At 51.9% G+C, this 15,530-nt stretch overlaps 1 protein-coding gene across 1 annotated transcript; it reads right to left on the bottom strand.

Annotated features, from left to right (window-relative positions):
* Window positions 1–2,012: 2,012 nt before the first annotated feature.
* On the bottom strand, window positions 2,013–14,067 carry LOC134360403 (keratin, type II cytoskeletal 5-like). Its single transcript, XM_063074733.1, has 9 exons — window positions 13,588–14,067; window positions 11,762–11,970; window positions 8,992–9,052; window positions 8,083–8,178; window positions 5,801–5,965; window positions 4,853–4,978; window positions 4,217–4,437; window positions 3,605–3,639; window positions 2,013–2,215 (listed from the first exon to the last, which is right to left on the bottom strand). The coding sequence occupies exons 1-9, from the start codon at window positions 14,065–14,067 to the stop codon at window positions 2,013–2,015; spliced, it is 1,596 nt and encodes a 531-aa protein (XP_062930803.1).
* Between the last annotated feature and the right edge of the window lie 1,463 nt (window positions 14,068–15,530).

The following is a 15,530-nucleotide window of genomic DNA, read 5'->3' as shown; positions in this document are numbered from 1 at the left end:
GATTCTCTTCTGCCCTGGAGTGAGCATCTCCAAGGTGGGTCCAGGAAATGGTGTTAATGGTGATGCTGCTGCTGAGAGGCCTGACCAGAGAGCAGATTCCTGCTAGCAGGGATGGTGCCGTGGTGGGCAGAACCATGAGGGCAGCATCCGCCGGAGTACTGTGGACACATCAGAGCACCCCATCATACCCAGGTGAGAGGACACAGGTCTCATGACCATGTTGGGCTCCCAGGGGCCAAGGACAAGTGATGGGAGCAGAGGGGAGGACAACTCATTGGATTTGTTTTGGGTGGAAGACACGTGTTCCCAGAGCCCACCATTCCCGAGGTCGCCCTCTGAGAGTGAGATAGGACATAGACTCAGTCAAGACCTTGAGAGCTCAGTGACATTTTATTGAAGCAATTTCAGGACACAGGTAAGCATAAGGAGCAGGCGGTTCAGAAGGGTCTGGCTGTGTTTCTGAAGCAGGGAACTCTGTCTTCATGTCAGCAGCCTGGCAGATGATCTCTGCTTGCCTGTGGGATGCATTTTGGTCTTGAACCCACGGCAGGTGTTTTGAGGACTTACAACTTTTCAAACTAAATAGGGAAGCACCCCACGAAGGCCAGCCTCCAAAAGAGCCCCGTGCCTATCGTACTCCTCTGCTTTTTGCCGGGGCTGAGCAATGTGTCCCCGCAGCGTGCAGAGAGCACCAGAGGAAGAGCCACCTCTTTCCTCCGACTCTGCCCTCTTGGGCTCTCCCTGTGGGGTTGAGAGTTTGGTGTTCTGGCTTAAAGAGCTTCAGGTCTAGCCAGGGCTGGGGGCGGGCAAATTCACAAGGAACAGAGACATTTCAGAGACAGAGAGATAGGAAAAGAAAGTCAGAAGAGAAAGAGCGGGACATACATGGCCAGATGGGAAGAGTGGGAGAGGGAGAAGAGAGAAAGAAAGGGTAGCAGAGGAAAGAAGGGGGTTGAGAGGGAGGCACCAGAGTGGAGAAGGATTAGCAGAAAAAGAAGTGAGGGTGAAGGCAGAAAGGGCCAGGTGAGAAGGAAAGACAACTTTCCAGAAGAGAGATGTGGCCAGCACAAGGGAAAGAGCAGGAGTCCTGAACCTGGAGGATGATTTTTCAGGAGGCCTCTCCCAGGGCAATTCTTGACACAGGCTAGTGGATTCTTTCTTTTGGGGTAGCTCTTGCAAGCGTTTGAGCTGGGCCACCTTCCCTAGACTCTCAGCATCGAGACAACAATTTCTGGTTAGGGACAACAATTCTAACAGTGGATTAAATGAGGCAGGTTTGGAAAGAATTTGGCTATGACTACCATTTAATGCAGCTGATGGTCATGGAGAACTTTTGGGTTCTTGATAAAATGATGACTAGCATGAGTCATCAAGGGTTGATAGTATTTTGAAGACTGTTAATTTCTCATTCAACTATGCTGGTGGAAGCTGTCAGGGGACATGGATGGGAGCCTGGGCAGGGGACAAGGAAGGAGGAGGTTAGGAGGCAGTGCATGTGGCAGGGTTTGCTCTGAGGGCCCAGTAGGAAAAGCATTCTGTCTGCAGTGACAAACACAGTGGGAATTCTGGCCAAGAAAGCAATCAACTTCTTTGGGGTGCCATGGTCGATTCTAAGGTCCCCATGAAGGACTGAGCAAGAGGAATCGTCTTGTGGTTGTGGCGGGTGTGGGTCAGACAGGAGGAGGAAGACCCTGCTGCAGCCCCTACTCTGGAAGCTACTTCAGGGCAAAGTCCTAGCCCCGGTCTCGGCACAGAGCAGTTGAGTTAGTGTTGGTTGGAATGGATGCCTGTGGACCCTGCAGGGCTCTGAGATCAGGAGCAGGTGGGGTACCTCTGTGGGGACTTGTCTGGAGGCAGAGAGATGGACAAGGTGACCTTAAAACTCATGGGCCCCTCACTGCTCCTTGTGCCTCCTGATTTTGTGCATGGACTGTCAGCAAAGCATCAGGCCTTGGGGCTGGGGAGCTTGGCAGCCTTAGGGGAGAGGCAGCTGGGGAAGGCAGGCAGGCACTTTAGCTCCTGTAGCTCTTCTTGGTGGATGATGTCTTGGAGATGATGCGCATGCTGGAGCTGCTGCCGCCCCCACTGAGACCGCTGGTGGAGCTGAAGCCGCTGTTCCCGCCGCTGTAGCAGAGGCCGCTGCTGTAGCCGCCCCCACCTGCACCGAGGCCACTGCCCCCACTGTAGCCTGTGCCCCCAGTGGAAGAGACCACGGCTGTGGAGAGAAGGCACAGGGCATGTTGGTGGCTCCCCCAGTTTCCCAAGACGCCGCCTCCTCAGGTCTCATGCCCATGCCTGCTCCCTGCCCATGGCACCTTGTTCCACACAACCCTCTCTCCCCTGAGAGTTGCAGGGAGCAGGGTCTCCTGGGCCAGAGTGAGGGAGGGTGGGACCACCATTCCCAACACACGCCATGTAAGTGCAAGCATCGTGCAGGCATTGTGATTTTCAAAGCACTTTCACAGTTGTGACCACATTGACCTCAACAGGACTGAGAGGACGCCACTGCTGCAATTGCCCCATTTCATAGAGGAAAAGATGGGGGTGCAAAGAGGTCAAGTGGCATGCCAAGATCACGCCTGCCAGAAACCAAGGCTTCAGGTCCCGGGCTGTGTTCACTTGCCCTCTCTGCTAAGAGCTCTCGTACTGGATGGAATATGAAGCCTCATGTTCTGGAGGAGCCACAGACTCGCACGTCAGCAGAGGCCTGAAGGCCACTAGATGGAGCTCCCTCAGTGTTGGAGTCCCTGCGACTGCATCACCAAGAGGCAGTCGTTTAGCTCTGCTCCAATGCCTTCAGCACCAGAGCTCACGACCCTGTGACACGCCTCTGCAAGCCTGCCAAGCATCTGCAGAGGTCTCTTCCACCGCCCCCTCAGCGCCCATCTCTCCTTTCATTAGTCGGTCCAGTCCTCTCCCCATCCTGCTGGTCAGCCTCCCTGATGTGGTCTGACCCACTGGGGCCCAAGGGGATTTTACTTCCCCCAACCAGGACTCAGTGCTCCCACTAACGCCTCCTCCATGCTGCGCTTTCCCCAGCGCGTTCCTCCCTGCCTCCCGCCTGTGAGTGGAGGCCAAGCCAGGTCAGTCACTGTTCTCCTTCTTCAATTACGTTTTTTAAGTTCTAACTATGAGTCTTTACATTTAATCTGTTTCATAGCCTCTTGTTAGCTGTGCTAGTTTGATATCCCACCAGAACTAGCTGAGGAAACACGTGCTCAGTCTGGGGACCCCCTGCTGTTAGAGTAGTCCTGTCCGGAACTGGGATCTTCTGGGGCCAGGCTGGAGCCGTACTCCCAAGGTGGTGTGATCCCTACGGGGGGTCACCTGCAGTCTCTGGAGAGATTATCCTAGAGTGAGGAGGAAGTCCCTGAGCTCCACTCTAACTCCTTCCTTAGTGACATGGAATTTCCCCCTTCTTAGCTCCTTTGATCCCACTGGGAAGAAAGGTAAAGGAGAGAGGGGTCTCCATAGAGCCCCTAAGAGGGTCTTAATGACAGCCATGCCCCAGTGTGTCTGCTTTCTAGTCACCAAGTGCTCATGAGTGGTGCCAATAGCTTCCTTTCTGCCTCCCATTTTCTATCCTCCCAAGACATTTACTCACAGATATTCACAGGTCCAACACCTTCTCCAGTGAGCCTGTGGTGGGCGGGCAAAGAAAGAGACACTTTACTTGCTGAGAAGTTAAAGAGCCCTGGGTTCTTTGTATTTAAAGCTATCGGCACAGAGCAAGTACTGCGTGCCAGGCCCCGTGCTTGGCAAGACTTCCATTTATCTCATTAGCTTTGGGGAATCTAGGAGACAGAGAGAGTAAAAAATAGAGAGAGAAATGGGGAGAGGGGCCTGTGCCAGCTAGGTAGGGTGAGACGCTCCGATTGTAGGGCATCTCTGGGGAAACACGGAGGCCCTGAGGTGCGTCCGTCCTAAGTGTGTCCACATTGTTTTATGACCCAGGCAGAAATGGCCCTGCTTAGGGCCTTCTAGGTAGTCACAGACCACCTCTCCCTGACTGCTGACCCTGGCTCCTGCCCTGGGTCCAGCAGGAGTGGTGGGAGGGGCTGTAACGGCAGAGAGCAGTTGCATTTTAACCCTGTTTCTGACCTGGGAGTTTCTATCTGGGGAACTGACATTGTGGGGCTCATGTGGCCCCTGTGGCATTGCTATCATGCTCTGGTGGCATCTGTTTGGGCCATGGTGGGAGGAGAAGGTAGCCCACCTGCACTCCTCGCCCTCCAGCAGCTTGCGGTAGGTGGCGATCTCGATGTCCAGGGCCAGCTTGACATTCATGAGCTCCTGGTACTCGCGCAGCTGCCGCGCCATGTCCTGCTTGGCCTTCTGCAGGGCGTCCTCCAGCCCTTCCAGCTTATTCTTGGCATCCTTCAGGGCCAGCTCCCCACGCTGCTCAGCATCGGCAATGGCAGCCTGGAGTGCAGCACACTGCAGGGAAGAGACAGGAGTTTGTGAAATTTCTCCCAGAGAATGCAGTAAGATGTGGGCTTTAGGTTAAAAATATGGATGAATTCTCTGAAATGCATTTAATGCAAAGGAGGTTGGAGCTTCATCATCTTCCAAAATAAGACTGATCTCTGTCCCGTTGGATAATTTGAGACTTAGCCAGGATGGAGAAAATGATTTTCTGAGGCCCTTTTCAGTGCTGGACTTCTCTGGATAGTGGGTTAGTACAGCAACCACAGTTTTGCCACTTACACCTCCAGAGGAAAGTACCTTTCCTGGGTGAATGCACATTCACATTCTTGGGAGGCTTCCCTCTGCACGGGCTGATTTAGGCCCAGGCTCAGGTGTGCCCGGAGGCAGGGCATGGATGGCATGACCTCTGGGAGCTCAGCCCTACCTGCTTCTTCAGGTTATCGATCTCAGAGCGCAGCCTCTGCATCATCCGGTTCAGCTCAGAGATCTCCATCTTGGTGGTGCGGAGGTCGTCCCCGTGCTGGCCAGCAGACCTCTGCAGCTCCTCGTACTGGGAGGAAGGAGAAGCAGACTCGGGTGAGGGGTGCGTGCAGCAGGCAGGAACAGGAGAAGGCTGTGGCTCTCCAGGGCCCCACAGGCTTTCTATGTGCTGCTGGGAGACTCCTGCTCTGCACCACCCTCGCACCAAGTCCATGGCGCTGTCTCTTGGCTCTGCCCTCACTCTCTGTGTCCACAGGCTTCACCCACAGCTGGACAGTGGCAGCTGTGCTTTCCCTTCTTCCTGTTCCTGGTCTTTCTCCCCTCTTCCTCAACGCCATGCAGGCTGCCCATCACTTCTGATTTGAAGCTCCTTCATGTTTTTGTTCCTTGGCACCACAGCTCACCACCCCAGTGACCCTGCTCAAAGTGTTTCCCTAACCTGGTAATTCTCATTCTGTGACCCATATCAAGCCTTTGCCCCCAAGTCCTCAGCCCCAGCCAGTTTCACCTCTCCTCTCTGGATCCTCTAGCCTCTCCCAGCAGGTGATAAGCCTTCCTCTTTTCCCCACCCTCCCTCTCTCTTCCTCCTGTTGGCACTGATGGCTGGAACTGTCCAGCTGTCCCTTGTCTCTCTGCTACCAGGCATTGGGGGTGTGTTCATCTTCCTCTTGGCAGGTGGACTGGCCGCCTCCTACCTTTGTCTGGCTATTCCCCCAGATCCTCACAGTGCTGCCCTGAGGTAGTGCTCACAAGAGAGGATGAGCCCCAACCTGAACTCAGATCCCTTGAGCCCCATTGGACTGGGATGTCCGAGAGGACAAGGCTTATCTTGTTTGCCTTCGAAACCTCAGTTCTCTGTGCTCGTTTAATTGACTTGACCTTGATGTCTCACCTTTGTCTGGTACCACGACTCAGCCTCGGCCCGGCTGCGATTGGCGATGTCCTCATACTGGGCCTTGACCTCAGCGATGATGCTGTCCAGGTCCAGGGAGCGATTGTTGTCCATCGACAGGACCACAGAGGTCTCAGAGATCTGGGCCTGAAGCTGAGCCAGCTCCTGAAATTGGCCCCAAATGGGAGAGCTGAAGCAGTGTGTGCATGTGTGTGTGTGTGCATGTGTGTGTGTGTGTGTGTGTGTGTGTGTGGAGATTGTGACCTGCCCCAGGAACAGACCCTGGCACCGAGGGTCTTGCACTGTTGGGGAGAGCACCCTGCTTAGGCCTGAAAGGGCTGGGAAGGACATTTGGGAGGTCCCTGGGTTCACAGCTGTTCTTTATTGTCAGCTCATCTGCCTGGGGAGCAGCAGCACAGGTAACTCTAGCCAGAATTCTCCAGAAGCCACTCCTGTTGTCACAGGAGCACACCTTGCTGTGACCTGTCAGTACTGTGCTGTCTCATTTTCTGAGAAAACACAGCCCTTCGCCCCAAATAAAGAAATCATCTAGTGAAAGAAAACTGAGTCATAAGGAGCCAGAAAGCTCTGCTCCTTCCCAGTCCTGTTTGCCTGCTCAGCTCCTCCCTGGTCCTCAGGGGTGGGAAATGGAAATCAGCTCGAAACAGCAGAAAGGCCACCAGACTGAAAAATTCAAGTCTTGGACCTGCCAACCATGTTCAACAGCATCTCTGTGTCTCAGAGAGGCTGATCATAAGACCGGCCTTGTATGGTTTCTGTGAGGATTAAATAATGTCCACATAAGATGAGTGTGAAACAGTAAGCCCACAGTTGACTGGTGAAGGATCCCTTCCCGCGTCATTGAAGGCAGCAGCTCTCAAAGTGTGGCCTCAGTCCAGCAGCATCACCACCTGGGAACCTGACTGAGATGCAACATTTTGGGCCCCACCCCAGACTTACTGAATCAGAATTGGTGTTTTAATAAGACCTCTATACAAGATTCTGATGCTCTTTGAAGTTTGAGGATCACTGGTCCAAAGCATAAATCTAAGTAAAAATATCCCCATTGCTCTGTTTAGTACCAGCTGGTTCACACATTCCCTGTTTCAACAGGTTATCAGTTTGTTGTGCTGCAGCCTGTTTTTCCCTAATAAGTTTGTCCTGGTTGCTGACCTAGTTTGAAGGTCTCAGCCCAGGGGCCTGCTGAGCTGAGGGCTAGTTAAGAATTAGGAGCCAATACCACACTGGCTGTCAGCATTGGAGAGAAAAGCAGAGAAAGGGAAGCGCTTTTATATCATGTGGGCTGTGAGATGGTCCCTGAACCCACCCAAAGACTCACAGCCAATGCTCCCTGTCCTGGAACAACATGATAAGCTTCTGTTGGGCACTAAACATATATAACCCTTGGGCATATCACCTGTCCTTACAGACCAGGTGTCGTGCAGGTACATGATCTACCCTACACCCCCTCCTTGACACAGCTGGGCCCATCCCTGACACTCCCCCTGCTCCCGGCATTCCTGGATCACACCTGGGGACATCTGTACTTCCCATTCCCCTGGCTGGAACACTATCCCCCCACCAATGACTTCCTGCTCATGTCCTCAATTCCTTAAGTTTCGGTCAAATGCCACCCACCCCTGCTGCCATTGCTTGCTATTGTCATTTCTCTTCATTGCCCCTCCCAAACCCAGCATGGTGTAGCTATTTAATCATCTCTGTGTTGTACTGCTTGTCTCCCCCACCGTAATGTAAGCTTCAAGAACCGAGGGGCTCCACTGTGTTTGCTCAGCACTGTTCCTGCAGCTGAGAAGAGTGTCCTGGAGCACAGAGGTATGCTCAGAAGAACCAAGCAATTATGTGTGTGCTTTAAGAAGCACCTGAGGGCTCACTAATTGCTGCTTGATTTGTGTAATTGCATCAGTCTGCAGTAGCTCTAGAAAGAGCAGCAGGTAGATTTGGGCTGCGCTGAGCCAGCCAGGTTGCTCAAACCATTCTATGGAAAACAATATTTCAATGTAGACAGCCCGTTCTTTTGTCTGACCAACAGAACATGCTTGGTCCAAGTGGTCAAGATGAATTTTATACCTCTCCTGACCCACCAGTCACCCTGGGGAATCTCATTTTCTACCTTAGTAGGGGAAGCAGCATCTGCCCATGAATTATAACTCATGGATAGGGTGAGGAGCAGAGAGAAGACCAGGGCAGGAGCCAGCAGCCTCTGTGCCTGGCCGACGGCCCCGGGCCACAGCCCTCCTGGCGGGAGCACTGGGCACTCTCACCGCTTCGTAGAAAGCTCTCAGGAAGTTGATCTCATCCATCAGGGCGTCCACCTTGGCCTCCAGCTCCACCTTGTTCATGTAGGCGGCATCCACGTCCTGGGCACAGAACATGCTATCACTCTGGGTCCCACCCCTCCTGGGCTAACCAGTCTCCTCTTTTCATGAGTTAGGTGGGAGAACTTCAGCTCCTGAGGTTCAGAGCATTTCTCTTTTTCAGGCTACAGATTGGAACTCGAAGTGGGGAGGGGGAACATCCAAACTGTGTGAGGACGAGAACTCTCATCACCTGGTCCACCTGCTCAAGAGCTGGTGCCATATGCAAAGGTTTCCTTTGTCACCCCACCTAGTGAAGACAACCCCATCCTGGGCCCTTGGGCTTCCGCTGCTTCTGGGCACTCCTAGCCTCTCTGGGAAGCCCGCCATGCCTCCCCTCTTCCTCACACCTCTGCCTGGTCCCCTCTTTCGTACATCGCTGCTCCAGCTCTGTTCTTCTTCCTCCACCTTAGCCCCTGGGGCTGGTTCTCACCCGCTGTCTGCCTGTCCCACCAAGCAGGAAGGCCCAGAACTCTGTGGAGCTGATCCCCACACTACCCCCATCCTTCCCAGCCTGACTGGATGTCCTGAAGACTCAGCATCCCCCTCTCTCCACACCAGACTCTGTGTGGGGAGGTGGGTAGTGTCATGATTTTATCCTGGATCCTGACTCACTTCTGATTATCTAAGTAACCCTGGCAACTTACTTAACCTCCCTGAGCCTCAGTTTTCTCACTTTTAAAGTAAAACCTGCTTCTAAGATTTGTTGTGCACCTTACAAGGTAAGGCCTTGTATGTAAGGCCTCTGGCTTAGGTGGCAGCTGTCACTGCCCCGAGGAGCTTGGGAACCAGGTGGGAGCATCTCTGCTCACTCACCTTCTTGAGCACCACAAACTCATTCTCTGCTGCTGTGCGTTTATTGATTTCTTCTTCATACCTGTGGGAGGAAGCAAGAAGTAGGTGGGCATTAGGAGTGGGGATTCTGGGAGTGAGGTCAGCACAACGGGGGTCATAGGTGGGCAGGCAATGGCGGGTCTCCAGGGCAGACTTGGAAAATGTTCTGCTATAGTGTGGCTCTCCTGTTACACATGTACCCCCCAAATCCCAAATCAGACCAACAACCACCCCTGTCAAAACAAAACCAAAACCTAGAACAACAAACAGAACCAGCCCTCATTCTTTGGGAGGTTTCTTGTCTCACGCTCAGCTCCTTACAGTACTTGGGTCCCATGAAGCGATATTCAGCCTTCTTTTTTTTTCTTTCTTTCTTTCTTTTTTTTTTTTTTGAATGGTCTTTCTTTGAACAAACAGAGGCAGTGAGAGGAAGAAAAGAGTAAGGTAAGAGCTCCTGGGCTCTGGCCAGCTCTGGGATGACCCATGACGCCCTCCTGTCCCTTCACTGTTCTCAGCCACTCTGAAGCGTGGTCTAAGAAGCAGAGTCTTCAGGCTAATAGGAGCCCCTCCTCCTCCAGTCTTCTCCTTCCTCAATTTGTCCCTCAGCAACACCCCTCCTGCTCCCCAGGGGCACGTGGAAGGGCCCCTGCTCGCTGGTGTCTGGGAAGGAAGTTTAGCTTCTGCTCCAGGTGACCCATTCCCCATCCAAGCCTCCTGAACAGCAGTGAATTGCCCCTCTTAGAGGTGCTGGACAGCTGTGGTTTGAACCTTGGCTCCTCCACCCACCTGCTGAAGTGACCTTGGGCGGGTCCCTTAATCTCTCAGAGGCTCTTTCCTTCTATGAAATGGCGAGTTGCTATTCCTTTAAAACCACAAGTGCTATCACACATTATGTATATAACCAGCATCTCCCCTGCTTTCCTATGGCCTCTGCTGCCCAGTAGGATCTGAGAAAGTCTCCTTCCTGCCATTGAAACTTGAGTACTGTGCCTTCTTCTTTTCTCAGGGGAAAACCAATTTGGTTTCCTTAAGTTTTTTTTTTTTTTTTTTGTCTTTTTCGTGACCGGCACTCAGCCAGTGAGTGCACCAGCCATTCTTATATAGGATCCGAACCCGCGGCGGGAGCGTCGCCGCGCTCCCAGCGCCGCACTCTCCCGAGTGCGCCACGGGCTCGGCCCAAGTTTTTAAATTAAATATGAATATCTTTTCTTCATCTGACTCCATGCAACTGTCCTCATCTTCTGTGTTTTCCAGCTCACGGTCCCTCTGCTGGAGGACAAACATCACACGGTCCTGCACAGGCCGCTTAGACATCACAGCAACTTTGCCTGGCCAGGAGCCAGGAGGACACTCTTCACCAGATACCCCGCCATATACCTCCCTTGTGCCTTCCTCTTTCTCAAGTGTAAGCTTTAGTCTCCTCCACCAGGAAGCCTTCTTGGATGGAAACATTGTTACTCCATGTTTGCGTACATATTATAAATTATCTCTCTGCACTTGCTTCTCTTGCATGGGCTGTATCACTGCACACATATACCTAATCATAAATACAATAAAAATATCTAACACTTAGTAACAACTTACTATGTGCCAGGCACTGTGCACACTACCGAGTACTTTACATGCAAATTTTTATTTAATACTCTCAATCCTCTGACGAGCTAGGTACTGTTGACATCCCTTTTAACAGATAAAGAAACTGGGGCTTAGAGAGGTTAAGTAGTTTTCTTGAGATCATTCAGGTAGTGAGAGGTTGAGCCAAGATTTTAAAGCCGTTGACTCTAGATTCTATTGTGCTGTGTAATAGAACTTTCTGCGATGATGGAAATGCTCTGTATCTGCATTCATTATGGCACCCAGCAACCACAAGTGATGACTGAACACTTGAAATGTGGCTAGTTTGACTGAGGAGTTAAATTTTTAATTTTATTTAATTTTACCTAATTCAAATTTAAATAGTCACATGTGGCTAGTGGCTACCATGTTGGATAGCACAATGTTAAAACTTGAACTCTTACTATGTTATACAAACAGTAACCAAAATTCATTATCAAGTTACTAATTTTAATTGGCCCAAGATAATTAGAAATAAATTAGAACAAGAAAAATAAATTTAAATGATAAAAATAAAAAAACAATAAAAATAAGAAACTCATATCTGTAGGTATGAGCATATGGGCATACCATTTATGTTTAGTGGTGTGCATATGTATCCGTGTGTGTGTGTGTGTGTGTGTGTGTGTGTGTGTGTGTGTGTGTGTGGTCCTGCAAGAAGGTAGCGAATATGTCTGTCCTTTACCCCCTCAGTCTCTTGGCCAGGATTGGGGTGAATACATGAACACTGTGAAGCTAGCAATGGGATTTAGTTGAGTAAATGTGAGAGTGAGATTCTACGGATCTAGTTCTTAATGCATCAGTTGCTGTTCTGAATAATCTTGGGTAAGTCATCTGCTGTCTCAGAGCCTTACTTTCTTTACCTGCAGAGTATAAGGGGTTGTTGTCTATATCAAGCTCTTTGTACCCATGTTAGTTATCATCATCTATAGCTCCTGCCCTGCCCTAAAGTCTCCACATTCTTGACCACAGAATTCTAGTTCTCTTTCTACTTCTATGTCTATTTCTGATTCCACCTCTGTGCTCCATTGGACTGGGCACTTCTGGAGAGCAGAGCCTGCTTCTCCTGATCCCTCTGGCCTCCCCTGGAGCCCCAGGGCAGGGCTCTGGCCTGGGAGTTGGCTGGGCATCCACTCACTTGTTCTTGAAGTCCTCCACCACGTCCTGCATGCTCTTCAGCTCCACCTCCAGCCTACTCCGCTCTCCACCCAGGCTGTCCAGCTGCCGCCTCAGGTTGTTGATGTAGGCTTCAAACATGGGCTCAAGATTGGTCCTGGTAGTTTTATGGTCTTGCAGGATGTTCCATTTTGTCTCCAGGACTTTGTTCTGCTGCTCCAGGAATCGCACCTGCCCCAGCCAGAGGTAAGAGATTGTGAGGGCTTCCACACAGCAGCCTCTCCCCATGCAGTAGCCTCCCAGAGGGTCCTGGGATATAGGACCCCCAAAATTGCAGGATGGCTCTGCAGAACCTTAGAGTCTAGGAAGCAGTCTCCCCCTCTTCTTTTTCGGCCTGTAAGGAGCTGAGCAAATGTTGGTGTAATGGGCTTGGGAGACAGGTGGTGGTTTAGTTAGAAGAGGGAAGAAGCAGGAAGAGCCAGAGGGGCTGGAAGCCATCTGAATACACCAAACCAGGCTACTATGTGGTAACTTAAGAAAAGAGCATCCACCATCACGTGACTGGGTGAGGTTCCGATTCCCACTAAATGGACAGGAGGTTTTCGGCAGAAAATTCGATCTGTTCATTTTCTTTCAGATGTGATTTCTCTAGATCTAAACTGGACTCAGCTGCCCCACACTCCAGATTTGCTGAAATGGGTCACACTGTAACTACATTGAGGAGACCTGGGCACAATCCCAGCAATGTCCCTCACTGCTTGTGTGGCCCTGGGCAAGCCCCATCCTCTCTCTGCTCCTTCTAGTCCCGTGTGGTCTTGTGCTGTTAATTTGGGTTTCTTTAATTGTCCCATTCTGCTCACCAGCCTGGAAGGCATCCCTAGAAATATAATAATTTTCCCCTAAACAAAGTCCTTCCACTGGGAGCAACTGGAATGGCACCCGGCCTCAGAGAATGAAGGAACAGAGCCTCCATGACTTTGGAGATGGTAGTGTCCTTACAGAGAGCCTTTAACAAATGCATCCTCTCCCCTCTAGCTCTTTGCACTGTAGCAGGAAGGAAGAAAGTCCTGTCTCTAATTCCCTGCCTAGTCCCACCTCCTCATTCCCAAGGAGAAGCAGAACCTACGTTCTTCTTGTCACAGCCAATCTCCTGGAAATCTCACCTTTGTTGGTGCAAACACCAGGCCAGACGGGTGATGTGGAGTGATATAGTTTAAGAACCGGTGCCTTTGATTAGGTCTACACATTCAATGATCTGGGTCCATACAATGAGGCATTTCATAACTTGTTTGACCTGCAAAGTCACCTTAAAGTCCATCTATCTAATCCAACTGAGGCCTGAGAAGTTTGGTGACTCTCCTAGCAATAGAGCCAAAATTGGAACCTGGGCTGGTTGCCTCTTCTTTTGCACTCTTCCAGACCCCAGGCATGAAGCCTGAGTGATCCAGATCCTTGAATTGGTTCTTTCCGGGCAAAAACAGCTAGCTCAGGTGTGTGATGGTAGTGATGCAAGATAGAATAGTTTTAGGGAGGGGCTCCCTCCCAGAGCTGGAGAACCCCTAGGATTCCAGGCTGTGCAGCAGGGGGACTCAGATGAAGTCACAGCTTTCCCCTCACCGCAAAGAAAGTGCTAAATGCTCTGAGTGCACCCCTCGCCTCCCATGGTAAATTTTCTGCTCCCACCTCAACAAGATGGGAAACCACCCCTTCCTCCACTCCGTAAGCAGACTAACTAGCCCGCAGGAGCACAGGTCCTCAGAAGTCACAGTTGATCTCAGAAAAGCACAGGACGTAGAGCTCCCCTGGGTGGCAGCTGCTTTCCTGGTGGGAACCCCACCTGCCCCTCACCTTGTCAATGAAGGAGGCGAACTTGTTGTTGAGACTCTTGATTTGTTCCTTCTCCTCCTTCCGCACCCGCTGGAGAGAGGGATCAATCTCCAGGTTGAGGGGGGTCAGTAGACTCTGGTTGACAGTGACCTCATGGATGCCTCCAGCTCCAGGCGTCATCCCGCCTCCAAATCCATACCCGCTGCAGGCTCCCCCAACTCTGTAGCCTATGCCCCCAGCACCCAGCCCATAGCCAGCTCCCCCGAAGCCAGCCCGGCTAGACCGGTAGCCCCCGCTGATGGAGATTCTCTTGTTACCGCCAAGGCCGTGGAGGCTCCTCGTCCCAAAGCTGCCCCCAAGGCTGCCTCCAAAGCTCTTCCCACCCTGGGACACAGAGACAGAGCTGAAGCTGGGCCGGTAGCCTGGGAGGAGATTGGCAGAGGAAGCACTGAAGTTGCGAGTGCCCCCTGACTTGATGGTGATGGTGGATCGTTGGGTCATGGTGGGAGCTGCTGTCAGAGGGTCAGAGGAGCGAAAAATGTCAAAAGAACCGAGGAGCCTTCAGAGTCTAGCTCTCCAAAACTCTCCTCGACTTTTATCCCTTTCAGGAACTGGGCTTGGCTGGAGGAGATCAAAGACCACTCCGTTGAGTTCATCTCAATGGCATGTCTGGCCACAGCCCATCTTCCTGACCCGCTAATCACCATGGGGAACACCCTGCCAGGGCAGGACCAGGCCTGGGCCTTTGGGCCGGGGCAGGCCTGGGTTCCCAAGCCCCTCACCTGCCCAGGCTCTCAGCGACAGGCTGTGGACACTCCCCGTGCTTCTCATCTGCAACTCCCTTCTCTATTTCCAGGTTTTGAGCTCTGAACCCAAGCACCTGACTGGGCCCTTCCCATCCTGGTCACTTATGATAAAACAAATTTATTTACTGGGGATTCGATCTGTGCCACACCATGCGGCAGATCAGGAGCCAGCATTATTTCATTTGATTCTCATAACTTTGTGAGGACGGATGATAAAAATAATAATTGTCAACGTTTCTTGAGGAGCTGCTATGCGTAGCTGCTTTATGCCTATCTTCTGGTCTAATCTGAAGCAGTACTGTGGGGGTAGCTATGAGTATTCTTGTTTTGCACATGGAACAATTGAGGCACAGTGTAGTTAGGCAACTCATCTGAGGTCCCATGGCTAGTGCATGCTGGGCCAGTGTTAGAAACCAGGCTCAGAGGGCAGAAGCCAGGAAGCGGTTGGTGTTTCATTCCGAATCCCCATGTCTCCTCTGCTATCATCCTGGCTCTGAATGGGCTGCTTCCTGGGGTCCAGGGATTGACAATTTTTCTCCCCTCCCTTCTGTCACTCTCTCCCCCCAGCTACTCCAGACTCTAGCCCCTGATTCACACTAATCTTCTCCCTCTCCTTGCCGGTTCACTCGCTGCCCCTTCACCAGGACGAGGGTTTTTTAGAACGCTGGTGCCTTCATAGCTTCCATCAGTGCTCAGCTCGGTCCTGAGCATTGAGCCCACTCTCTCCAAGCCTGTGTCTCATGGCAAGCCCACTGGGCTATGCCCCAGTTCAGCCTGATAGGAGGGGTCCAGAGACTGTAAACTCAGGAATGTGGGAGCTTCCTGGATGTTTCGCTGCCACCTGCAATTATGGGCTAAATGGCCCCTGTGCTTGGTGAAAGCATTGCCCCTAGGGCTGACTTTTAACTCCTCTCCTGGCCTGTTATTTCTCTGCTCAGGTCTGCAAGTTTGAAGCTGCCAGGGAACAATCAACCCCTTTTCTGGAGGAAGCCTGGGCCGCACACCCTACGTCAGTGTCCCCAGAATATAGTCTGGTTTTGGGAGGAGATGGCATCGCCCTGCATGACATACAGAGCAGGGATGCTGGGCAGGGCTTCTGCCCAGGGGCTTGGGCTTGCCAAACAAGGCATGGCAGCGAGAGGTAGGCAGATGTGGGCA

The sequence above is a fragment of the Cynocephalus volans genome, chromosome 12, assembly GCF_027409185.1.
Source record: "Cynocephalus volans isolate mCynVol1 chromosome 12, mCynVol1.pri, whole genome shotgun sequence".
In the NCBI taxonomy this organism is placed as follows: Eukaryota; Metazoa; Chordata; class Mammalia; order Dermoptera; family Cynocephalidae; genus Cynocephalus; species Cynocephalus volans.
Note: the sequence above shows the minus strand (reverse complement) of the source record. Positions and strands in the feature narration are given on the sequence as shown.

What these genes read in the sequence shown, in the direction of transcription:
- LOC134360403 (XM_063074733.1), bottom strand. Translation starts at nt 14,067, where the DNA reads ATGACCCAACGATCCACCATCACCATCAAGTCAGGGGGCACTCGCAAC. An exon ending in TCGCCTCCTTCATTGACAAG is followed by an intron (nt 11,971 to 13,587) that starts GTGAGGGGCAGG and finishes TGGCTGGGGCAG; the next exon opens with GTGCGATTCCTGGAGCAGCA. An exon ending in AGTTTGTGGTGCTCAAGAAG is followed by an intron (nt 8,179 to 8,991) that starts GTGAGTGAGCAG and finishes TTCTGTGCCCAG; the next exon opens with GACGTGGATGCCGCCTACAT.